The sequence below is a fragment of the Colobus angolensis genome, unplaced genomic scaffold (genome assembly GCF_000951035.1).
Source record: "Colobus angolensis palliatus isolate OR3802 unplaced genomic scaffold, Cang.pa_1.0 Scaffold144, whole genome shotgun sequence".
Classification (NCBI taxonomy): Eukaryota; Metazoa; Chordata; class Mammalia; order Primates; family Cercopithecidae; genus Colobus; species Colobus angolensis.
The window spans coordinates 2,486,183-2,512,671 of record NW_012114533.1 but is presented as its reverse complement, the minus strand read 5'-3'; the positions used below and the strand labels follow the sequence as shown (position 1 = coordinate 2,512,671).

Genomic DNA, 26,489 nt, shown 5'->3' with positions numbered 1-26,489 from the left:
ATTCATCCTAGCCCAGGGAATGTTGAAGATATGTTCAGGGCTAGAGTCTGTTTCTCCCTCTCTGAAACTCAGGTTCCAGAACATTGCCTATTCAACTCTTGGACCTGGCTTGGCATGAAGCTGGGCCAGAGGGGCGGTACTGCCCGCCACATCTCCATACCTTTGCAGCTGTTTGGTGGTTAGGGGTGTTGGTCTCGTGGCAAACAGATAGGACAAGTTGGAGAATTAAGAAAAAGACTTCTATCCACACAAGAATGGGAGAAACAAGGACAGGGAACTCGCCTTCCGTGGCCTGAACCTAGCAGATTGGGCCCACAAATAGCAGACCAATCCACCAATTTCTGTCGGAGAAGCCTTGCTCACCTGTCCTTTCCCAGAGACAGACCCTACTGTGAGGTTGCCCATCATCAGAATAACATTTGAAACAGGCATGATGGTTGAAATTCTCATTCCCTAAAATGAGCCAGAGTTGTCCTCCTGAAAAGACTCTTTTTGTTTTTGTAGTTGTTTTAGCCTGGGCTTCCTGGCCCTCAGTCCTGTTGGTCTGACTGTCTCCCCGTTGACTGGTTCTGTGGGTGTTCTGGCTACAAAAGGGGTTTCTAGTGATAGCAATGGCTGATTGCCCTGCCTTCCTACCTCAGCTGGTGGCTCTCGAGAAGAGGCAGACAGGAGGCGTTGAGCCTGACAACAGCTCCAGGTGCATTTCACAAGGTGATGCAAAGAAGAAAAGAGAAGAGAGGGAAAACCCAAAATAAATAAATAAGTAGTGTCCCAACTGTTCTGAGAACTCAATAAAACAATCACATCAAATATGAAGAGGCATAAATCTTGTGTCTGCACAGGTAACCTACTCAATTGCTTTTATTATCGCTCAGGCTGCCTCCATTTATTACCGTTCATGGCCTGGGCAAAGGAGGCTGCATGGAGGGTGGTCTCCAGTGCAATCCTACACCCTGAGAGGCAACAATCAGCCCATACAGCCAGGGATTTCGATGGGAGCCCGGGAAGGGCCCATCTGTCTGCATGAAAACCAATCAATAACTCTGTAACCAGAGCCCTTGTCACAGGGAAATGGACAACACAACAGTTCAATAGAAGGGCCACAGGGGGATTTAGCCAAGTGGAGATGGGGCCGAACAGGAGCAGCCCCTAGAGAAGGGAAACAGGGGTGCCTGGAGTAGGGGAGATTAGGGAGGGAGTGGGGATGTGGCAGGGGAGAGCAATAGCTTCATATGTATGTTGGTATTAGATGGTGAGTATTGTGCAAAATAGACCCAGGAAATGAGAGGCAATGTTGGAAGTTGAGGTGGTAGGGAACATGTGTTTTAGGCAGCATTTGGGAAATGGACTTGTTCTGGTGCACATGGGATAGTGTGACTGTGCCTGATGGTATGTGCTTGCGGACTAGAATGTTATAGCTTCTACAGAAAGAGGAACAATAGTAGTAACTGGTGTGGAAGATTAATCACACTTCCCACCCACCAGAACCCTCTCTGAAAAGGGGATTCCTATGACCCCACATGGGATAGGGGTCCTGCTTCCCAGTCTTCTTAGTAGGACTGATGAAGGAGCCCTATTGTCCGCTCCCAGCTTCTTAGGTGTCCAACAATAGCTACTCTGCAGGTTGCCTCTTAATACTCAGGTCTATCTTCAGCCCCCTCCTTGTGTCTACCTGGAATTGGAATTTTTATATTGAGAGGAAAACGATGGTGTAAAAGTGATGTGCATTCAGTAGAAATCATACTTCAAGTACCCAAACAACCATTCTGTTTTTCACTTTCAGTACAGTATTCAATAAATTGCATGAGATATCCAACACTTTGGTATAGAATAGTCTTTGTGTTAGATGACTTTGGCCAACTGTAAATGTTTTGAGCATGTTTAAGGTAGGCTGGGCTGACCTATGATGTCCCATAGATCAGATGTATTCAATGCATTTTCAACGCACAATGTTTTCAACTTATCGAGCCATTGCCCTATTGTAAGTTAAAGAGCATCTGTACGCTGAAAAGAATTTCTTTTTCACTTCCTGTTCTTTAAAAGAATGTGGTATAAAGGGTGCTCATCCAACCTACCAATTCTCTGCATCCCTGCTGTTTCTTCTTACACTTCCCCCGCCCCTCCGAGCCAGGTGTCCAGAGCTTAGATTCTTGCAGGGGAAGCAGCTTCAGGTGCAGCTATCCCCACTACAGCTCCCCAGGCGTGCAGGTGAGTCTAGAGAAGGGGAAAGGGCTCCTGAAACTGAGGAGTGGGAAATAGAGTCTCACAACCAATGCCCAAATAGCAAGTGAAATATTAGACAGCTGAAAAATTAAATCACGTTTGGCTTTTCTATCTACCACTGAACTACTAGGTTGAGATGGTTTTCTCTTGTGGAACAGGCTATTTGTTTTGGGGCTAGCAAGGCATGGCTTGAATATATTCATGATGGTTTGCAGTGTAGAAGTTGATATCTTCTGTGTGTGTGGATTTGTGTGTGTTTGTGGGTGCCTACCTAAGTCTGCTTTTAAGTGAAAAGGCTCTGAGGCCAAGAGGAGAAAAGGGAGGAAGACTCACAGGACATGACCTGCAGTCACAGGCAAGGCTGGACACCTTGTACTTGTATTGGACACCTTGTAATTGGCAAGCAGTCATTAGGCCACTGGGCGAGGTGGCAGCAGCAATAAGGCTAGGCTGAAGATTCCTCATTTCATAATCTAGGCAAATTGGAGCCACATTTTCCTTCAGTTATTTGCATTGTAACATTCTGTAGTCCAGTTAACCCCCGATAAGAGGGGCTTTGCTACAGTGATGGCACCTTTGTGATGAAGAGCTGTGCAACCAGCTGTCCATCCTCACTTTGACACTTGGGTCCCAGCCCTGTTGGCAGGATTAGTTAGGGACCAACTGCATAAGCAGCCAAGAAGATGCTCTCCCTAGCACAATCCTTCTCCAGAGCTGTGGTCCCGCTGTAGGAGGCACAATGGCGGGCACAATGGCGGGCAGAGCTCACACCAGAGCCAGCCTACAAGTCTTTCCTCAGTAATCCAGGTGCAAGGGGCATAAGGAAGAGGCTTACTGTTTGTGAGAAATGCAGAGCTGGCCACTGCAGAAGGCTTGGGGTGTAGGTGAGACATGATGTCAGAGGCAGCCGCCTCAGACCTCCTGAGGAGGGCTGGGCACAGGGGAGCTGTTGAGGGTATGGGAAGCTAAGGAAGAATGGTCTGGCCCTACAGGAGAGGGAGCAGCCTCTTGTAGGCTGGGAACTCTCAGGTAAGAGAGGAAGTGTGCAGGAAAGAGTAGACAGACAAGGCTGTAGAGCCAGGGTCCCTTCATGGCACATCCGCAACAACCATGGGAAGAATGAAGCCCTTTCTTTTGCTTTCTGAGAGATAATATAATGAGAACAGATTCTGTGTCTTCCAAGAGAGAAGGAAAGAGAGAGAAAGAGAGCAGGGCAGGGGGAGTGAGTCAGGTGTCATTCGATTCTAGAAAAGTTCAGGTTTATTGTAGGGATGTTGGGGAAAGGAAAGCAATGCACAGAAGTCCAGACTGGGGTTTGCCAAAAGCAATGATGGAGATGGGATGGTTGCAGGAATCACGAGCACAAATGACTCCTGGGCACCAGCGGAGAGAGGTTCCAGAATATAAGATGAAAAGTGGCAAGAACTGGACAAACAGCTGGAGCACATGGGCCCAGCCTACAGGCAGTGATGCAGGAAGACTGGATTTTTAAAAACTCTGTGCTGACCGAATAAAACACATCTTTGGGCCTGATTCTGTCCAGTGGCCAGCATTCAGCAGCCTTTGGTGGACCTGACTGGATGGACTTATCTCTCTGCCTTAGACCAGGGCAGTAACATCTGTGCAAGTGGAAGGGGATGGGACATTTGCTGGGTCCCTTGGTCCAGAAGCTCCTGGGGAAGGGAATGGAGGAGAGATTATGACTCTCTATAGCCAGAGGAGGAGAGGTGGGCTGTGGGTAGGGAGGGACAGAAAGTGAGGATGAGGACTGGGAGAATAAGGCAGGAAGCGATGAAGCTGAGAGGTGGAAGGGCGCTGCCTTGGGCTGGACAGGATTGTTCGGGATTGGAGCGCATGGCTGAACAGAATGTGGCACTGCAGAGCCTGCAAGGGGAGCTTAGATGTGCTCATCCAAGCTAGGACCTTCGGTAGCCCTGCAAGGTCTTGGGGGTGGTGGGAGGAAGCCCAAGCTCCAGGCAGCTGGTAGTTCAGGCTGATGGGCCCTGAGGAGAGGCCCAGAGGTGATGAAGGAGAAAGGGGAAGAGGAAGGTGAGCAGGTTTCTGAGAAGAGTGTGGAGTGAAGGAAATGGCACGGGAGGGAAAGTGGCCTGGCTGGAATTATCCAGCCCTTTCTGAGAGGGAACCTCATGAGTCTGCCACACGGCCTGGCTGTGGCCCCTCTCGGCAGGCTGTGAGGCAGGGCAGCAGTGGCTCCAGCCTGGTCCTTGGCAGGCTGGAGAGGGAGAGTTGTAGAGCAGCCAAAAGGGAGGGAGGGAGGCCCCTGCCTGCTGGGGGTTCCAGATTCGAGAGCCGTCTCCACCCAGAGCCTTTGGCCGGGTTGCTCTGAACTTCCTCCTCTGCCTGCCCTCAGTCCTTCCTGAACCACAGATTTCTCTCTGCTGCCACTTGGAAACAGAGCAAGCCAGGGAGAGGACCCGTGGCTCCTGGCAGGGCTGAGGCAGGGCAGCAGGCTGGGAGGACAACGGTGTTCACCCTGTAGGCACAGTGAGTCAAGCAATCAGAGAGGAAGGATTGGAGAGGACTGGGAGAGGGGAGCAGGCAGAAAGGGAGAACAAAAGCGGCCCCTGAGCATGAGCAAATGGGAGTGAGCCCTGGGGGCTGCTCTCCCTGGTCCTGGTGCTCCCTCTTGGCCTTGGGGTCTTTGCTTGGCCCAACTGCCCAGCCCATACCTGGCAGGCAGGTGATAGAAGCTAAAAGGCATGAGGATTCTGCAGGCAGCTTCTGGCCTGCTGGACGTGGAGGTGGTCAGGAAGGAGACACTCAATCTGCCCCTTAGTCCAGAAGCTTTCATCCTAATCTTGGAGGGCAAGCAGTGGTGCCTGCCTTAGCGTGTTGTCCCAAGAGAAGTTAGTGATGTGCTGGGAGCCTCTGTGCACGGCTCTGCTTTGGAAAAACTATGTGTGCTGGTGGTATCTAGCTAAGCCTGCTTTCTATGCCCTGGGAAGCTGTCTAAATGGCTCTGGCTCCCAGGGAGCTCTCGAAAGGAGTCAGTCTTGTCAAAGTGGGAGCTGGTGGTTTGCTATTCAGAAGGCTTCCGGCTAAAGGGATTGTTTGGTCCCAGAATGAAAGTCCCTGCTATCACTGCCTGTTTGGGATGTTAGTGAATGTTCTCTGGAGAGCACATGGTTGAAGGGATGGGTCAATGAACAGGGGTCCTGAAAGATACACACACGGCCCCCCGACACATCTGGTCTGTGTGCTTGCACATGCTTGGGGATGTGAACACTTGTGAGCAGTGTGCATTTGCTCTGCTAGATGAGTGAACCAAGCCGTGTGTGATGGCCAGGGTGGAGGGTGTGTGTAGGATCACACTAGGAGAACTGGAAGCAGTTGTTTCGTGTGTGTCTGCTGACGTCCTCAAAGGGAGCCTGTGTTTAGGCAGAGACAAAGATCAAGATAGTTACCTCCATTTATCATTTGCAGAGTGGATACCACACTCCCTTCCCCCAGTACCTTACTTTTCTTCCTCTTTCTCCTCCTCCTCCTCGTTCCTCAGGTTAGCTGGTTTGGGTTGGGGGCCAATCTCAGAAGACTCTAATTAAAGAGTGAGGAGAATCTGATAAGATAAGGAAGGCCACCTTTCCTCTAGGAACCAATGGAGGTTTCATGTTCCCCACTCCCCGCTGCTTCCCTGAGGAGCTGACACTAGGGCAGGCAGCCTTCTGACTGTGACTGTCTGGAGTCTGGGGGAGCCAGAGAGAAGGAGGTATGACTGGGGTTGGACTCGGGTTCCTTACCCCATTTGCAATGGTCCTGGAAGGGAAACCCTAGCAGACTCCAGATGAGAGCGAGGGGAGGGTAGAAGAGACACGGCAGAAGACGGGAAGAGAGAAGTGGGAGCCAGATGTGATTAACACAGACATGCCCCGCTAAGGCCTAGTTTTTGGCCACAGAAACGGACTTTACAGGGTGGGGTGTGGTATCTTTTTTCCTTTTTTTTTTTTTTTTAATTAGGGAAGGGGCTGTGAAGCCATTTAGCCCATCTTTGGGGCTGAGCGCTTAGCTCCTGCACAGGGTGCAGCCCTGGTTAGGGTTCAGCTCCTCCTAGAAACAGTGCTCACCGGCACTCTCGACCCTCTGCCCTCCCACCCAGCATATCTACTTTTCTTCTTCACCCACGCTCATTTCCCCTGAACTTGGCTCTGTGGATCAGGTCACTCCTGGCCCCATGGAGACAGCCAGGAAGGCCATGCAGACTCCCTTAGGAGATGACCTCCCAGGGTGGGTACAAAAAAAGTTGAGAGAAATTCATTTCATGGCCAGTGGCTGCTTAGAAAAGGCGATTCCAGCATCCAAAGGTGATAAATGTTAACTGAGCATTAATCGCATTAAAGAGGGCCCTATAAACTTTTCATTTCTAATTAAATTCGTCCAGTGATGCTGCCCAAGCGAGTACTCTGGGCCTTTGTTTATGTGGAAAATTAAAATGCAAATACAATGGGATTTATTTCCAGGAGTGGAGTGATGGTCTGGCCCCTCTGGCTACTGGTCTCCAGGACTGTCAGGTCAGGTGACTGCTTCTTTGGAGGTGCTGTTCCCCTTGTGACAGATTCTTGTGTGAAGGGAGAGGCCAGAGTTCAAGGTCAAATAGAGTTAGTAAATGGGGAGAAGATGTGGAAAGAATTGAAGAGAAGGAGAAAAAGGCAATAGATTACTAGAAATATAGGGAGACATTGTTCTGGTTTCCCACCCTCCTTCCCCACCAGCTCACACTTCTAGGCGTATAGACCCCCGAAACCTTAATTGTGAATATCACCACAAGCCTCCTCTGCAGCTATGAGATGAAGGGGTACATGGGAAAGAGAATTTGGAGGAAGCAGCCCTGCCAGTCTCGGCATGATGGCTCACACCTATAATCCTAGCACTTTGGGAGGCTGAGGCAGGAGGATCGCTTGAGTCCAGGAGTTTGAGACCAGATTGGGCAACATAGTGAGGCCTATCTCTATTAAAAAAAAAAAAAAAAAAAGAACTAAGTGGCCATCAGGAAGGGTCAAGGGCCTGGATTTATCTCCAGCAGTTGGAGGGTCAGCTGCTGTACACATTGGGGTTTCACTGGGCTCTTCCTGCCAGTGCCAAGTGGCATTGACATGGGGCAGTGAAGCACAGAGGCACAAACCGAGGAGAACATTGTGCATGCACGCCTGCACGCACGCAGCCTTCTTGCACATAAGGAGAGCCAGTTTCTCATAAGAATAAACAAATGTCCCTTGCAAGGAGTCCTTTAGTGCCATGATCTCTTTGATAAAAGTGGTAATCCTAAATGCTACTGAATGGAACAATCTAAAGTTCCTATTTACTAAAAACATAAATTAAATCGAGGGGAGAGAAAACCTGCATAAGAAAAATTAGTTGGATATATCAGTTAAAGACTCTGAAAGATAGCTATGCTGCTTTCTGGATAAGGAAGTTGTAAATAGCATTAAAAAGTCAAGCAGGAAAGGAAATGGAGGTAGGAGAAATGATAAAAGACAGAGCACTAAATCACAAATAGAGGTACATGTACAAAGTCACAAACCGGCTTTACGCCAAGCTTTGCAGAATCCACAGCTTGGACTGACAATACATAGTGATGTTAAATGCACAGGCACACAGGCTTCCAGAGAGTGTCAGTATGCAGAGGGTGGACTGGTCGCACCATGGGCAAGCTGTTGTCTGTGCTGGACTCTGGGATTGATCCATCGGTTCCTCCATCCAGGGATCTGATTGGGTACAGGTCGGTAGGCAGTCGAGGATATAGCTGTATGAGGTTTTTAAAGGTCTTTAAACACATGAGTCTCTTGTGAGCTGGATCCACCTTCTAATGGATCTCCAAGGTAGCAACCCATTCCTAGAATACTGCCTGCTTTACTGGTTTTGTCAAATAGCTGCTACCCCTGTCCTCTTTTGTCTGTTTTATTCTGGGCTATTCTTTTCCTTTTTAGTGTTCACTTATGCCTCTTGGAAATGCATGAGCACTTGCTGACAAACAGGTTAATGACTGTGGCAACTCCCAAACATCTGGATGGAAACCAAAACTTTAGTCAATCATCTATAAAGGTTGTCGATATGATGCCAAAGATCTGGCGATTTAGAAATGTCCACATAACTGATTGAATTTCTCAGTTTTTCATCCAGGCACAGAATCAACACATTGGGAAACACCTGTTTTCAGAGAAAAATATTCCAGGAAACAAAGTGTTTTGGTTAGAAAGCATCTTTGATGTGTTTGAGTCTGATTTCTGGCTTGAAAGGAGGCTGGGCTGGGCTCTAAGTCAAGTGGAGATCTGGTAGTTAGAGTCGTTAGTATTGGAACGAGCACAGCTGGTGAGAGGTTTCCTTCCCCTGAAAGTCGGGGCCAGGAGGGCAGATCACTTTGTCCACATAAGCTTAGGCTGTCTGTTAGGCCTGATTTCTCTAAGGGAGTTCACTTTGCCATTTTAAGGGAGATTGTCAGGTTCTTAATACATGTGACTTTTTCTTTATTTATCTTTTCAGTCATCCATTCAGAAGCAAGTAGATGCTTAGCAAGCACCTACTGTGTGCCAGACAATTCACATAAAGCTATGTGGCATAGTGTTAGAAAGCAGGCTGTGGGGAGAAACTGCCAGAGTTTGAAGCTGGCTTCCCTACTCACTAGCCAGAGGGTACTGGGTCCATCTCATATCCTCTCTGAGCCCCAGTTTCTTCACTCATATAATGTGTCAGATAATCATGTAGGTCTCTTATAAGTTCTCGTGAGGGTTAAATGAGTGAGTCCACGAATAAACCTGCTTAGAATTGTACCTGGCAGGTATTAAGTGCTCAATAAATGCTAGTTATTATTATTGCAGTAGTAATCATCAAGTCTGTATTTCTTGTTATGTGTTTGTTTCAGTGTGTATGCATTCTGCTTTGTGTATGCACACACACTGAATTTTTTTTTTTTTTTTTTGAGATGGAGTCTAGCTCTGTCGCCCAGGCTGGAGTGCAGTGGCGCGATCTCGGCTCACTGCAACCATTGCCTCCCGGGTTCAAGCAGTTCTCTGCCTTAGCCTCCCAAGTAGCTGGGATCACAGGCACCCGCCACCATGCCCGGTCAATTTTTGTATTTTTAGTAGAGACAGGGTTTTACCGTCTTGGCCAGGCTGGTCTTGAACTCCTGACCTCAGGTAATCTGCCTGCCTTGGCCTCCCAAAGTGCTGGGATTACAGCATGAGCTACCACGCCCGGCTGAAATATTTTTAAGTAAAAAAGTTTGAAGAGCCAAAAGGATATTCTGTGAACAGAATTGTGTATCATGAATACCAGTGAGAATCGTGGTCCCTCGTGAGCCCAGATGGATTTAGGAAGAGGACCCACTCAGTGTATTTCCAGAAAAAAAGACCCTCTATGATTCAGTAATCTGACCATTGAGCAGAATTAGTCAGATAATTGTCCCTTTGTCGACTTTGAGAGCCCAGCCCTTGTGTATGTGTGTGTGTGTGTGTGTGTGTGTTTGTGTGTGTCTGTACTTTCTATAACTGCACACTCCTTCTCTTGGATGAGCCTGTTATTGCTTGAGGAATTGAAAGTTGGCATTTTCTGGGCTTCATGGCATTTTCGTAGGTTGTGGTGCTTTGCATTTTGTAGGTTTTTTAAAAGATAAAATGAAATAGTAGTGGGGAAAAATCCTTATTTGATGCATTTGAAGGGCTCCACTAATTCTTAAATGTCATAGAGGGGAGAGGAAAGGGAGGTAAACAGGAAGAGGATGGGAAGAGAGGAGAGAAATGGAGATAAGACAAAGGAAGAAGAAAGAGGAAAGGGAAAAGTGAGCAAATATTTAACAAATTCAAACCAAATCTGTCTATTCTTGTCTGGCATGTCTGGATATTCTAAGGAAGCATGGGAGTTTGACAATCATTGCAGTTATTTCCATTGCTAAGGAGTAAAATTTTTTAAGAAAAAAATTTCAGCAAAAAATTACTTTGGGCTTAATCTATTTGATGCAATGGCTCCAACTAACTGGACAACTGCAAATTCTATTTATTCTTTGCCTGACAAGAGTAAAGATGAAAACCAAAGTTTCCCAAACTCCCAACTCCCAAAGATGTGTCTCTCATCTTTATGGGAACTTTCATGGAACAAGACTGAGGTGCAATCCCATTCTTGCCTCAAGTTCTCCCTGCCCCTTTGGCTTAGTCAGGTGACCAAGTTCAGCTCAATGGCCATAAGACCCACACCCAACTACCTAAACAGTCACTTATCTGATACCTTTTATACCTTTTGCATCATTCTCAAATTCCTAGATTTCATTATTCCTCATTTATGCCTATTAGCTGGTAAAGGTTCTGATTTTCAAATTAGAAAGTAAATGTTTTAATGAACAAAATTAGAATCCTGAAAGCTCAATCATCCTTACATTTTTCTTGCAGTATGAAACAAGTCAAGGGTTGCCTATTCATTACCGGATGCAGGGCCAGATGCTGCCCTCTGTGTGGGCATAGGCAGTGGTGAGCTCTGTCAACCCCCAGCCCCTGCCACTGCCCAGATGGCAGAGAGAGAACTACCCTCTGCCCCTGTGCTACTTGGCTGCAATTTTTGCACTTCTCTGCTTAAAACACACACACACGGCCGGGCGCGGTGGCTCAAGCCTGTAATCCCAGCACTTTGGGAGGCCGAGACGGGCGGATCACAAGGTCAGGAGATCGAAATCATCCTGGCTAACACAGTGAAACCCCGTCTCTACTAAAAATACAAAAAAATTAGCCGGGCGAGGTGGCGGGTGTCTATAGTCCCAGCTACTCGGGAGGCTGAGGCAGGAGAATGGCAGGAACCCGGGAGGTGGAGCTTGCAGTGAGCTGAGATCCGGCCACTGCACTCCAGCCTGGGGGCAGAGCGAGACTCTGTCTCAAAAAAAAAAAAAAAAAAAACACACACACACACAGACACACACACACACACCTTAATTTGTCTTAGGATTTTATGTATACTAGCACATATGTGTACATGTTTATATACATACATAGGTCAACCTTATGGCTGCTTTACTCAGAAAGCCTTTATATTTATCATCATTATCATCATCATAGTGGTTAGCAAGTGCTTACTACAGTAGGAACTGTTATAAGCATGTTACATGCATTAATTGATTTAAGCATCCTAAACAACCCCATAGGGCTTTATAGGATTGTTATAGATGAGGTAGCTGGAGTACAGAGAAGTTAAGTAAGTTGCTCAGGGTCACAGGATAAGTAGCAGAAGTAGGATTTGAACCCATGCAGTCCTGGCTCTAAAACCCACATGCTTATCTCCTATGCCATACTTCATATCTACTTTGGATCAAGGGAAGTGCAGGCATAGGCAATCTCTTGAGGAACTCTGTATATTTTGCAGTCTCTTACAAGATCAAAACAGGGACCCTGCACCCTAGCAGATGGTCACACCTCTATGTATCTCTGTACTCTTCCATGGTGTGTGTTCCTCAGTGCAAGTCACTGCTGAGCCGTGTCATCTGGAGATACTGGGAAGGAAGAAGATGCTAATGGTTAGAGCCACAGAGTAGGGTGGAATGGGGATTCTTAGAACTAGAGTTTATGCTGCTGTTTCCATTGGGATTGGGAAGTTTACTCCCGTCCATCCTCCTCTAACTGCAGCAAGGATCTAGACTCTCAATTGGCATAAGGTTTGGTCTAGGGGCTTAACTCTCCAAATCAGGCAGACCTGTTCTCATTTGGTAAAGTCATAACTGTTCAGCAGAGCAGGGACATTTGCTTCCAAGAAGAAAAGAATCGTATTCTTGGTCATCAAGAAGATATTTGTCCTGCATCTCGAATCTTCCTTCTGAAAAGCAGCAGTGTAAATGACCAGGCCAGAGTAAGCTAAAAAAGCTAAAGGATGGATCCTCTCACCCACAACCACACCAAGAAGGCAATTAAAGCAATTACCGAATCGTACACCACCACCCAGATCCAGCATCGTTACTCAACCCACATCACCAAGGAGACATCCATTAACCTAATCTCTAAGACATACATTAGGGAAAAAAGATGCTGATATGATCCATGAACACAATAATTCAAAGTAGAAACACAGACACTGCCACCAAACAATACTCACATTCCTCCAACTCAGTGTTACACAAAGTGCAGCCACCTCAATACAATACCACAAAACACCAAGTAACAAACATTAAGCCAGCTGCTGGAATGCGTCAACACAATGCAACAATACACGATAATGCACAACACAATTCAAACTCTGCATCCCATAGGCACACCCATACCCACAGGCTGAAATCATGTGGCCACTTGAGCCACGTGGGCAGGCACACACAGAGACAGAGCCAGTAGCGCAGCACCCAATTCTCCTGCACACCCAGCAGAAAACAATCGCAGCTGCAGTCCTCCCAAGCACAATGCAACCTGCCAGAAAGCAGCAGCACCATGCCGTTTCTCCAGCAGGTGTACGTGTCCAGACCATCATCTCTAATAAGGCCTCTGGGCTCTCATTGCTAGTAAGAGAGTAAACTGTCCCCTGAGCCTGCTCCCCGAGACAGGACAATTCAGTTCTATCTTGGTTGGGGTTTAATAAGACTTTGCTGTTACTGAAAATGACAGAGCTCCAGGGATAAAGGGAAAGGTGGTGGTGGGAGGAGAGCTCACCAAGCTGGGTGCAGGAATTCCCCTTCATCTACCCAGCCCTACCTTCTGTGGCCATTCCAGAGCCAAAGCCCTCTCTTGCTGGGTGTTCACGGAGTATCGATTCAGTCTGCAAGCAATTTTAATATTTCTTCAGGGACTTTCCAGCAACAGCACAAGTCATTAATTCACCCTCCCAAATTGCTTATTCAATAGCAGGAACATGGCTCCTGAATAAAGTCCCAGAATTTATGTGACTCGCACGAGTCAGGAGGTCAAACAACTGTTATGGAGCGAAGTTAAAAATCCAAATAAAATATTGACACTTTTTTGGGGAGGAGGAGGGGGGGAAGCAAAGGTATTTAAAATAGGTTTTTGTTGCAATGCCCCCAGGATAAAGAATGGAAGGAGACTGAAGACAAGTTGGAGTTTATAAAATCAATGGAATTTATTGCACAGCTACTTGGCATTTAATAATTCTCTCATTTCCACATCCCCCTCCCCCACCCCATCCTGGCCATAGACAGAGAGATACACAGGTATACAAATGCACATTTATGTACATCAATACTGGTGCATGGACCAATATAAAAACATGATTGTGATGTGAAAATCTCAAACACCCCGGGAAGGGAACAGTGATGGTGTAGTCTCGCTGTAGTTTACATATTTGACAGAAATGGGCATAACTTGGCAGGTATTCATGAAGTAGGTTTTGATAAATATATCCACTATTATAAACCTTAGATCAATGCATTGGAGCAGACCTGACTATAAAGATACACTAATCATAGAAATGGATCCTCAAAACAGAAATTGAGAAACATCTATATGTAGTATCATCATGCAATCATGTACATGATTTGGATACTAGATAGGTGAAAATAATTTGGAAAATTTGCCCCCCAAACCTACCAGTGCATATAAAATTCACTGAAGCCTATAGCCACTTAATCTAAAATTGTGGTTTGTTTGTAACGCAGACATGATGCTTATTAAATACAGCTATGGCACATGCATGGGAGAGAATAAGCATGTTTAAAATCACAGCTACATGTGCTCTCTGTTAATTGTCTACATATATAATTGCTCAATTTTCCAAAATCATGGATATGAAAAGGCTGAAGGAAAAATTTGTTCATGTCCAAATAGTTAATATATATATATGTGCATATATATATATATATAAATTTCCCAAAAAGGTCAAATGGTTCATCCTACAGACATTGAAGTCACAAGCCTGGATCCAATGTCTGGCTCTTACCCAATGCACATGCATAATTATATGTCAATTGAAAAAAGTAAAAACCAACCAAACAAAAAAATTCTGACTCCAGTGCTATTAAGCATGTGACTTTGGGCAAGTTGCTTGGCCTTTCTGTTGTTTCTTAGGCGAAATAGAGAGGATGGTTATTTGATAGAGTTATAGTTGAATTAGAATGAGAAAATACATTCATTATAATACCTGTCGTACAGTGAATACGAAATAAATGATAGTTATTGTTTTTACTACTATTAAATTCAGCTCTTCTATTCAGGCCTAGCCTCTCATAGATTCTACCATCTGTTCTTGATATGACTGACTTATTCTATTCAATGGTTAGCAGCATAAGTTCTGGAGTGAGACACTCAGATTTAAATTCTGGCTGTGTTACTTAACAGCTGTGTGACCTTCTGTAAGTTACCTAACCTCTCTGAGTCTCAGCTTCCACACCTGTAGGTTATGGACAATAATCTTCATAGGTACTTGTGAGAATTAAGTTAAATAATCTGCATGAAGTGCTTTGCACAGTGCCTGGTACATAGTAAGCGTATATTGGCCCACTGTGTCCCTTAAGATTGTGTCATTTTTATTATTGGCCAGGCGCAGTGGCTCATGCCTGTAATCCCAGTACTTTGGGAGGCCGAGGTGGAAGGATCACTTGAGGTCAGGAGTTTGAGGCCAGCCTGGCCAACATGGTAAAACCCTGTCCCCACTAAAAATACAAAAATTAGCTGGGCATGGTGGTGCGCACCTATAATCCTAGCTACTCGGGAGGCTGAGGCAGGAGAATTGCTTGAACCTGGGAGGCAGAGGTTGAAGTGAACTGAGATTGTGCCATTGTACTCCAGCCTGGGCAACAGTGTGAGACTCCATCTCAAAAACAAACAAACAAACAAACAAAAACAAAAAACAAGAACATATTATTGTTATTGTTAACAATATTCATTTGTTATTGAACAAATAGTTATCAAATACTTACATTATACCAGACACCATTGCTAGGTGCTGGAGAAAGACAGTCATGAGAAAAATAGCAGTGACATCTGCCCTTGCAGAGCTCAGAGTTCAGGGAAGGACTCTACTATGTGAATTGAGTAAGCAAGAAAACAAGGTTTCAGCTCTGTGCTAGACCCTGAGAGGAAGAGGGAAACAGAGAGAAATAGATTGGAAAGCTAGGATAGAGCCAGATTAGGGAAGATTTTGAAGGTTGGGCTGAAGAATTCTGAATTTATCCTATAGGTGATAGGAAGTGATTGTAGAGTTTAGCCGTATCACATTCTTTCAGGAAGAGACAGAGAAAGACTGATGGACTGTTTTCGAATGCCTAAATAGGTGAGAGGTAGGAAAGGCTAGAGGTAGGGAGGCCAGGCAGTCACTATCAGGCTTGCTGCTCCTGCTCAGGTGACTGCAGAGGGAGGTGGGCATGCCTGTGGTGGGACGGGAGTAGGTGATGGACAGGTGCAGAGTGGGAGACTTGATTCCAGCAATGAATCTATAGCAGTACCTTGTTCACCTTATATCAAGCAGTCTTCAAGCCTCTGGAGCTTCCCAAGCAGGACCATGGGGGTGAACAGCTGGTAGACTCCAACTCTAGCCAGAAGCTCTGACAGATGAGGGCAGGGCCAGTGGTGAGAGAAGCTAGTCTGATCACGCTCTGGGCTTGGCATGCACCGCAGACTGGTTTCCAAATGGTTAGTTAAACACATTGCCCCTTAATTTTTAAACCTATGCATATCTTGAAGTTAAATCAATCCATATGCTTACCATTCATCATATAAACCATCACTATTGCCCCCTTGGGCCAGCCCCATGGCCCATCTAGCCTGGTAAATTGCCTCTGGCCTGGGCTCTCAGGGGCATGAGGTAGAAAGATAATCGCCCTCAATGCCAGTCTTTGAAGGCTAAGTTGATGCAGAATATATGCCTGGTATCTAAGTAACCTACTTGGAATTTGGAATTTATCATCCTGGAATGTACCAAAAACCATTTTGAAATTATTTCAATTTTTGGCCGGGCGCGGTGGCTCAAGCCTGTAATCCCAGCACTTTGGGAGGCCGAGACGGGTGGATCACAAGGTCAGGAGATCGAGACCATCCTGGCTAACACGGAGAAACCCCGTCTCTACTAAAAAATACAAAAAGTTAGCCGGGCGAGGTGGCGGGCGCCTGTGGTCCCAGCTACTCGGGAGCCTGAGGCAGGAGAATGGCATGAACCCGGGAGGCAGAGCTTGCAGTGAGCTGAGATAACGCCACTGCACTCCAGCCTGGGCAACAGAGCGAGACTCCGTCTCAAAAAAAAAAAAGAAATTATTTCAATTTTTAACGTATGGTTTTGTTTCCACAGAGCAACTGATAGCTTATTGAATTTTGGTGACTATGTCAGCTGGAGTCAGGGTAAATAGATGGAGAGAAACGTGGATTGATAGAGTATGAGAAAGGAAATTTCTTAACTCACTAAGACTTCTTCCCAACTCTCCCAAGGATCCAACCAGAAGGATCCTTGGGAGGATTCTCAAGGATCCTTGAGAAACCAACCAGAAGGATGGTTTCTTCACTCCCTGACTTAAGCTAGTCTTCTCAAATAGAGTTCAGAAACTCTAATTCAGGTCTGAGGTGGGACCCGGTGATTTGCATTTTAGCAAGCACCCCAGGGGATTCTAATGCAGGTAGTTCAAGGGCAGTAGTTTGAGGAAACCCTTCTGCCAGCTTTTTGGTAGGACTTTCATTTCTTGGCGCTCAGCTATGACTTCTGAGAGTCAACAAGAGTTGACACATTTGGAAGGAACTGTGGTAACCTGGAACCTGTGTATGCCAGCAACAGCCTGCCACAGCCAGAATGGAAGGTCCTGCCCACAATTCTGAAGAATGACCTGACCCTTATCAGTGGCCATGTCCAGAACTGGGCCTGACATATGGTCAGTTATCCAGACTGAAACCTGCAAGGCGTGTTAGTGAGCATGGGCAAAAAGACCTCTAAACTCAACCCAAACTGCAGCCAAAGGTTACAAAAACCTCTGTGTTAAGTGATTCAGGCCTGCCTTAAAGGAAGCCACGTGCAGGGGAGATGCTGTTTCCTTTGTGTTTCTGTGGAGAGGAGGAAGTAAATTTCAATTTTTCAGTTCCTGGGGTATACAAAGCCGGAGATTCTAGCTCCTTAGAGTTCTCAGGAGTAGGGACCATTTCCAGGAGAGGTAAACATTTCCTAGGTGATCTATGATATCTCACTCAAGGTTCTGCTGTGAAAAGTCTCCCGCTGTTAGTGTTGCTAACTTGCCTCGGGGCCAAGCCATGGATATGTGCGTGATATAGGCAGCTCTCAAAGACTTGAGTTGAAGCGATAACCACTTGCATTAACTGGGCAAAATATCCTTCGCTGAAGCAAAAGTCTTCTTTTTTTTTTTTTTGAAACGGAATCTCAATCTGTCACCCAGGCCGGAGTGCAATGGCACGATCTCTGCTCACGGCAACCTTCACCTCCGGGTTCAAGCAGTTCTCTGCCTCAGCCTCCCCAGTAGCAGAGATTACAGGCACCCACCACCACGCCCGGCTAATTTTTGCATTTTTAGTAGAGACAGGGTTTCACCATCTTGGCCAGGCTGGTCTTGAACTTCTGACCTCATGATTCACTCACCTCAGCCTCCCAGAGTGTTGGGATTACAGGTGTGAGCCACCACACCTGGCTGCAAATATCCTTTTTAATATCTTTTTTTTTTTTTTTTGAGACAGAGTCTCACTGTGCAGCCCAGGCTAGAATGCAGTAACACCATCTCGGCTCACTGCAACCTCTGCCTCCTCCAATCCTGGGTTCCACTTCACCATTGCAATCGTGGGTTCGAGTGATTCTCCGACCTCAGCCTCCCGAGTAGTTGGAACCACAAGTGTGTGAGACCCTGTCCGGCTAATTTTTGTATTTTCAGTAGAGATGGGGTTTCACCATGTTGGCCAGGCTGGTCTCAAACTCCTGACCTCAAGTGATCCACCTGCCTCAGCCTCCCAAAGTGCTGGGATTATAGGCTTGAGCCACCATGCCCAGCTGCAAATATCATTTTGTTCTCTAGGATGATCAAGTTTATAATGCCCAGGCTGCCTGAGGCCACTGGCAGAGGCCCCCATGACCACTTGTCTGACTTAGTGGGCAGTGGGGCCAGCTAATCTGGCACATTCTCTACCCTGGAGTGCCTTTGATTTACTGAATCAGGAAAGACTCTCCCCATACCAGGGATTAAATATTTTCTGCAAAGACTCTAAAGTGGGCAGTTTACTCCAGGACAATTTAAGCTGATTTATACATGTATATAACACATATATCCAGATACTTGACATCTTGTTCCTAAGAGCAGCCTGCCCCAAGCCTGGTCATGTCACTGGTTTGTTCAAGCTCTGCCAGGAAGTAATTCTAAAATTGGGAAGCAAGTCTGTTCTAGACAGCAGGAAAGGATTTCATGGTGACAAGCTTGGAGACCCAATGTACAGGGGTTGTCAGCAGTTGGGTCCAGCAGGTGTTATTACTCCCATTTTCTAGTGAGGAAAACTGAGGTTCAGGGAAACCCCTCACCCTTCATTTCTCAGAAGGGACTGAAAATAGAAGTTTAAATATGGGGCCTTTGGGTGTCTCTCCCCTGGAGGCAGTCTATTTTATCAGGTAAGGGATTAGTCCCTAGGATTAGTCTACCTGAATTCAAATCCCAGATTTGCTATTTATTAAATGGGTGACTTTGGGCAAGTTGTAATAAGCCTTGTGTGCAAAATGCAAGGATTTTGTAAGGATTAAGTGAACTATTTATTTGAAGTACATAGAACATTGCCTAACATGTAGTAGATACTCAGTAGACAGTATTTTGGTTTTGTTTTCAAACTAGAGCCTCTCCTGAGGAAGCATTGCTCCTAGAAATCCTGCCCAGCCTAGTCCTGTAAATGCTGCCACCTTACTCCTCCCAAGGTGAGCTGTCTGAGGTCACCTCAATGCTAATAGGACCTCTTCTTGTCTCCACCTCAGGGAGTTTTTGCACACCATTTATTATCATATAATATAATGCAATATAATATCAGACATAACATAACATAATATAATGGGTAGGTTAACTTGGAAACCCTGAGGCGGACTGTGGATGGATGGATAGATGAATAGATACATTTGTACTAAGTATACATACATTATATCATTCTATTGATTTGTAAAAAGTTCCCGGTCTGCCTGGCTGTAATGAGATTTTTGAACTTTGCGTGGCGATCAATGAGAGGAATATTATTGGCCTGGAGAATTGATATACCTGCTCTCAGTGGCTTGTTCTGCTCCCAGGCTGCCCCGGCCCCCCAGGTGTACGATTCCAGCAGACACTTAACCTTTTTTACAGTGTCATCAGGCTAAAAGGAATCTAATAGTGACACAGGACTTGTGCTCAGCACTCTGCCACTATTGCTTTCCTGTCACAAATAATTTATAGCCTTCTATTTCCATCCCTGAGCCTGCACCCCAGCCCTGCCTCCTGCTTTCCCCCAGCTCCCAGGAATCAATAAACTCTCATAGCCACATTGGGACTTCAGGATGCAAGGAGACAGACAGACATACAAAGAGAGGGGAAGTAGAGAGAGGAGCAGAGAAAGAGAAGGGAGAGACAGAGAGTGAAACACAGAGAAAAGAATGGGGAAGGAGGAGGAAGAGAGAGAGCAGAACTAGAAGAGGAGTAGGAATGTCTGGTGCTCTCTTAAAAGGTGGAGGGCTTCTCTCTTTCTTCTTGAGTCTAACACAGTGTTAATAGGAGTCTCATACAGGGCTTTCATTCTTACTCACAGAGCCTGAGATTGTGTTGATATCCAAGTTGGTGAGAGGTGGGGGTCTTCCAGGAATTTAACCAATGAGGGAGTGGCCTCCCCACCTGCCCTGTCATCCTTTGCTCTGAAGTCCTGCCACGACCCCCTGTGGATCCTTGCCAGCGAGCCCAGTGGGGCTTGGTCCAGTCCCCAGTCTGTCTTCCTCAGAGTCTGACGCAACTTCCTTTTGGGTCAGATGTTGCCACTGCTGCTGCAGTTTCTCGTCTTCTCAGTGCTCTTCCCAGGGTCTCAGTGGCACCTGCATTGACCAGTCTGGGGCATACTGGGTAGGGAGGTCTCCTGCCTGCATCTGGCTCAGCCCCTAAATTGAAAGCAGCGGACCTAGGGATCACCCGTAGGAATAATAATACTGGTCATCATTGTTATTATAGGTAGCATTTATTGAACCAACCATCATACTAATCACTTTACATGGAGTGTCCTATTTAGTCCTCACTACAGTCCTATGAAGTGTATGGTAGTGTTATCTTATTTTACAGAGAAGGGAATAAGAAACTGCCAGGGGTTTCACAGGCAACAAGTAACAAAGCCAGGATTCAGACTAAGGCAGGCTGAGCCCAGAACCCATACCCTTCTTCCTTTTGCTGCTCTCACTCCCTTGGAAGTGTGGGAGACTCTAAGTGCCTGGAAGTCCCCGTGCGGGGCCCTGGCCAAAGCCCTGGAGGTCCCCAGGAAAGGGCGAGCTCTCATCAGAAATGGTGGAGGAGAAAGAGTATCCTGTGAAGGAAAGAGAAGTGGGGAGCGGGCACCCTGGCAGGTCAGTCTCTCTGTGGATATGGAAAAAATGACACCTCCAAGCTTCTGAGCAGAGCTGTGTCCTCCAGGGTCCTGGCTGCACCCTCCAGGGATCTATATCCAGAACTTGACCTTCCAGGCTAAACCTGCCCAGAGCCATGGAAGTTTGGTGTGTGTCTGGCTGTCTTGTGAGGCCAGGTATGAAAAAGAACTGGAGAAGGAGAAGGAACACGGGGAAATGGTATCAGGCCATCATCATCAACTGCTTTACTTCATTCATCCTTTAGCCCCGAGTGAAATTGCCATGAGTTGTTGGGTTGTCGTATGGGAGACAAGAGCACAATGGATGACCGTCAGATTTCCACTATCCCAGTTCTTAAATTCTCCGAGATCAGCTCTAGGGACTGGCAAGTGCCCACTGCCTGGGGTCATGGATGGACACCAAGAGCATTAGTAACTCACAGCAGGCACCCTGCCCAGCTCCTCCTCCATGCACCACAAGCCGCTGTCAGGGAGTAGTGATTTTCCATCACTTGCTGCCTCAGCTAAATTTGCGCCAGTGCCCTAGGGGTCAGAGGCTCTGGGTAACAAAGACAGAAACTCCCCAAGCCCATCCAGTTATCTCTCTCAACCAGCCCCACCCCTGGGGTTCCCTTAGTCAAGAGCCCATCAGCCCTCAAGCCAGAGCCACCCACAGGCCCAGTGAGCTCACAGAAGCTTTTGCTGCAGTAAACTAGGAGCAGCTACTCTGAGCTGCTCAGCATCTTTCTAGACTTTTCTTGTAGGTGATTGTACACCACCTCTCAACTACTATCCAATCTTTTCCATTGTGATCATACTCCAAACCTTCCCTCCGACTCTTGGGAGATGACCTTGCCTTCTGCTTTGCTGAGAGATAAAAGCCGTAAAAGCTCCTTTTCAAAGCTTTGGTCACCTGAAAATATGCCATCTCTGGCTAACACTTCCCTGGAGTCTGCACTCCATTTTTCCCTGTTCTCTCTTGCTCTGTTAATCATCCACAGTCCCTAAGGCAATTTCAGTCTCTTCCTCTTCACTGGTTCTTCCTCCTCAGTCTACAAGCTTATCCAGGTCTTTCCTACCCAGGAAGTCCTTCCTTCCACTTAGCTACCCATTCCATCCTCCACCTTCCACACTTTCCTGTCCTTTCCTTTTCCAAAAACTTCTGAGGCAATACTCTCCATTTACCACCCTGCCTCGCTTTCCTCCCTATGCATTCCCTAACCTTGTTCTGTCTGGCTCCTGCACCAGTTGCTTTGCTGAGACTCCTCCTCAAAGCCACTAATGGCCACCGGAATCCCAAATCTGTGCCTCTTCTTGTTCCCAATTCCCTTCAGTCTCCATGTTGCCATTGGCACTGCAGGTTGTGTTTTTCTTGAAACATTCTTCTCCATTGACTTAGGTGAAACTGACCTGCCTTGGTCTGCCATTTCCTGTGCAACCAATTCTCTGACTCCTATGCAAGGTCACTTTCTTTTCCCAGTCCCTAGAAGTAAATGTCCTCCAGTATCCACTCCTTAGGCCTCTTGTCTTTTAAACACTCCTTTCCCTGATCCCTGACAGTCTTCTAAATCCATACCTCTTTGCCTGCTGATGCAGGGGCATTGCACCTGGATGCTCCTCTTTCATCTCAAATGCTGCACATCTAGGACCAACACCACCACTTCCCTCCAAAACCAGTCACCTCCCTACAGCCTTATTCCTGACCTGCTGATGTAAACTCCACCAAGCTTCCAGTTACACAAAACTGAGGTTGTAAAGCCATGATTGACTCCAGCTGGTTGCCAAACTCCAGCCATTCTGCCTTCCTCTTGTCTTGCAAATTCTTCCCTTTCTTTCCTGAGACCAGCTCCATATCGCCTCATGCCTCATGTGTATGTATGTTGCTTTACTGGGATCCGTTTGTACAGATACCCCCTCGTTTAGAAATCACTCATGGCTTAAGACCCTCTAAACCTGGTTCCTACATGTTGGGGGCAGGATGACAAAGTAACAAAAAGCATAGATTTTAGAGGCTGTGTTCTGAGTCTGCCCTAATTGGTACCGTGATATTTTTTTTGAGACTGAGTCTTACACTGTCACCTAGGTTGGAGTGCAGTGGTACAATCTCAGCTCACTGCAACTCCTGGGTTCAAGCGATTCTCCTGCCTCAGCCTCCTGAGTAGCTGTGATTACAGGTGCATACCACCACGCCTGGCTAATTTTTGTATTTTTAGTAGAGACGGGGTTTCACAATGTTGGTCACGTTGGTCTCAAACTCCTGACCTCGAGATCTGCCTGTCTCTGCCTCCCAAAGTACTGGGATTACAGGCATGAGCCACTGCACCCAGCCAGTAGTGTGATCTTGAGTGAGCTACTTAAATTTGTCTCAGCTTTGGTTTTCAATTTGCAAAATGAGGATAATAGTCTCTACTTTGGAGGTGGTTGTGCGAATTAACAGTAATGTATATAAGTCATATAAATTGTGTATAATATTGGCACATAGTAGATGTTCAGTAAGTGGAAAATGGTGATGATTCTCATCACATCCAAGTTTTCACCCTTGTTTCCTTTTAGTCCTTTGCCTGCCTCCACTCTTTCTGGCTGACCGCTCTGGGCATTAACCCAGAAGGCAGCAGGTTCGCGTGGCTTCTGCTTCCACCAGCTTGTGATGCCCTCCCCTCTACCTCTTTGTTCATCTTAGGATCAAGTTATTTTTTACTGGGGAAAGAGACAGTGGAGATCCTGTAGTCGAACCCCTTCATTTACAACTGAAGAAGCTGAGGCCCGGAGAAGTTGAGAGATGAGACCAAGGCTATGTGGCTTCTTAAATGCAAAATCAGAAGCAGGACTCAGGGCCCCTGCCACGTAGCCCAGTGTCCTTTCCGCCATCCTCTGTGCCTCTGATTTCAGCCCTACTCGGCTTTGAAGAACTACGTCAATTTCCCTGTCTTCAGCGACTTCTTCCCCAGTTCCCTCTCCTGCAAGGGGAATGGTTCCCCCGCTCCAACTTTCCAGCACTAATTACCTGATTCCCTCTGGTAACTTAGCTTTTTCAGGGGTTAAGTCTCCCCTCCCCACCTTCATATCCAGCACTGTGAGCTGGCTTATCCCAACGCCTGCAAGTGTTCAGGAAAAGCTTTTAGAGCTGACTTGGTTCATGGTTTGTGACTCACCTGGCTGGTTGAGGTGAGCTTGGCTCACATGCCTCTCTGTGGGGAAGAGCAACGCTATCAGAAAAGTGGCTTCCAAAGGCCCCTCATTTGACCAGTGGGTGGGGGGAGCATTCCTCAGTCTTGGCCCTGGGACTGGTCTTTGGCATCACTGAGCCCTGGGTTTTTCAGATCCCTGAAAAGCAGGCTCCTGGAATGTTTGATTTGGCCCCTTCTCCCCAAGATGTACAGAGAGGGCACCAGACGTTTCAATCAGGCTGGCGAAGAAGCCGCAATCCAAGTAAGAACCTCAGAAAAGGAGGCCAGCAAACCAGCCAGCCATATGGGAACAGGGCTCTGACTTGTTTGAGGGCAGTAAGTGGGCTCAAGAAGAGGTTGTTCAGGACCTGACATCTGGCAAGGGGACTGTGTGCTGTGTTGGAGTCCTGGGGACAAAGGGTCACCTGTGACCCAGCCCCTCCCTGACTACTTCTCAGTCTTTCAGGATATGGGGAAATCTCATCCTCTCAACTCTGAAGGACTGTGATACAGCCCCAAGTAGGAAAGCCAGCTCCAAAATGATCTCAAAACACAGGAGGTCCTGGTACCAGGAGGAGATGCGTGTGTGGTTGAGGAGAGAAAGATGGACAACAGGCCACCAGGGCAGTCCTCACCCTGCAGAAAGAGAAAGAATGCTGTGCTCACTGGGTCTACTGCCCTGATCCTTGCTACCAAAAATCAAACAATAATTTGGGTGATGCACATAGCAGGACATAAGGCAGGCTTCATTCACCCAGAGCTGCATTAGGTTGGATCTGCAGAGCCAACAGGAGGAAAACCCTGTGCCTTGCAGCAGTCAGTGAGGGCAGGGACGCAGGGAGCAGATGGATGAGGAAACCGCTGAGGAACTTGGGAGAGAGCCCCTTTGCAGGGCTGGGCTGGAATTGGCTGGGGTAGGAGTGGGCATATGATGTGTGATGCTGTTGTGACGCTGTTGCAGAATCATCCGGACCAAAGTTCAGCAGCCTTTCCACCCAACGCCGGATGGGGCTGGGACAGGAGTGACCGCCCCTGGCCACACCATTGGTAAGAGGGCTCAGGGAAGGGGAGGAAGCCAGATCCCACCTAGAGAAAGGCAGGAAATGCAGCTCCAACACTGGGAACTGCCTGCCCGGTTGAGGTCCAGGGCCCATCTTATTTGCCAACTCCTCTCGCCTGAACTCCTGTCCACATAGGGTCTCCCTGAGAGATACTGGTTTACTAGGATTGTTCTTTGCCTCCCACCTGTGTCACTTCCCTCTTCCCTGCTTTAGTCATCCCTATCCTCTCCCCTCCTCTCCTCTCTCTAAGTGTTTTTCTTCTAGCATTTCTCCTTCTTTTTCTTCTTCTCCTCCTCCTGCTTCCCTCTCCCTCCTTCTCCGTCATCTTTTGTTTTTATCTGATTCTGTCTCCCTACCTGTGCCCTCTTTCTTTCGTATCAACTTTCTTATTCCATCTTTGTTTAACATTCCATCTTGTTCTTAACATTTTACTTCTGTCTTCTCCCCTTGCCTCCTCCTCTTTTCTCCTTCTGCCCTTCCCTCTCTTCTCTCCTAGGTGTAGCTCTGGCTCTGTTCTGTCTCCCTCCTTCCTCATGGCCTCTTTCCTCTTGGCCTTTCTCTCTTAATTGCTCAACCTCTGTCTCACCCACTCTGTATCTCTCTTCCTCTCTCCATCCTCCTCATTCTTTGAGCCATGCTTAGGGCCTCTCGAAGATGTGACCCAGGCCTACTAGAACACCTGCTAACACTCCTCCTCTGTCCCCAGTGCACATAGACTAGCTTCCCTCTGGCCCAAGGAGAAACTTGGTGCTACTGTAGCCATAGATGAGGCCTGGGGTTTGAGGGGCTGGGATGTGGTTACATTTTTCCTGCTGCTCCTCTTGGCAGTTGTCCCCTTCTTTCTTGACCAGCAGGTAATAGAAATGGCTAGTTCCGGCCCTCCAGGAGTTGGCAGGAGCTGTTGTTTACTAGGCCAGTGTTACAATGTGTGCTGGGAGGGAGGGTTGGGCCAGGCTGTACCTGAGTTGATCACCAGGGAGTGAATGGGTTCACTAATCTGTGCCCTAAGGGGGAAATTAGGAGTTTCTCAAGTGATTTCAAGACCAAAAGCAGCTGAGAAAGAGACTTGCACACTCCTGGGGAACATCAGGACCAGTCTTTTGTCCCCTAGAGAATCAGAGACAGATCTTAGAAAGCCACAGACTTTAAATCAGGATTGGTAAAGACTCAGTCCAGGAGACTGAGAACAATGAGCTGGGTCTTCATTAGAAAGGTTTGCCCAACTCCAGGGACTGGATGAGCTGTGCAAGGGGGTATCCAAAGAGCTGTGTTCTCTAGAGGACCATGGAGGTGCTGCCTAGATGGAGACAGCTTTGGTGTTTCCTGGGCCTGTACTTCATCCATCTTTAGGATAGTGAGTTTGAGAACCCCAGTGAAATCCACAGGTCTGCAGAGAAGGCCTGGGGTTGACTGGGCACCACTTACCTCAGGGCTGGACAGAAGTGAATAATAGCCTGTATGTGGCAATGCAATCCTCTCTTAAATAGACCCCAGAGGAAGTAGAGGAACAAGAGGAACATGGGCTCTTTATCCCTCCTTATGTCCTCTGCTTCTCTCTGCCCCCCAGCCTTGGGGCTTTGGCCTACGAT

The 26,489-nt window shown here is 47.1% G+C and overlaps 1 protein-coding gene across 1 annotated transcript in view; it reads left to right on the top strand.

Moving 5' to 3' along the window:
• Positions 1-26,489, top strand: part of PAX2 (paired box 2) — an 81,747-nt gene that overhangs the window by 8,501 nt on the left and 46,757 nt on the right. Inside the window, exon 4 of the mRNA XM_011935584.1 lies at positions 24,801-24,886. Coding sequence (XP_011790974.1) covers positions 24,801-24,886 — 86 coding nt within the window. The remainder of the gene's footprint in view (positions 1-24,800; positions 24,887-26,489) is intronic.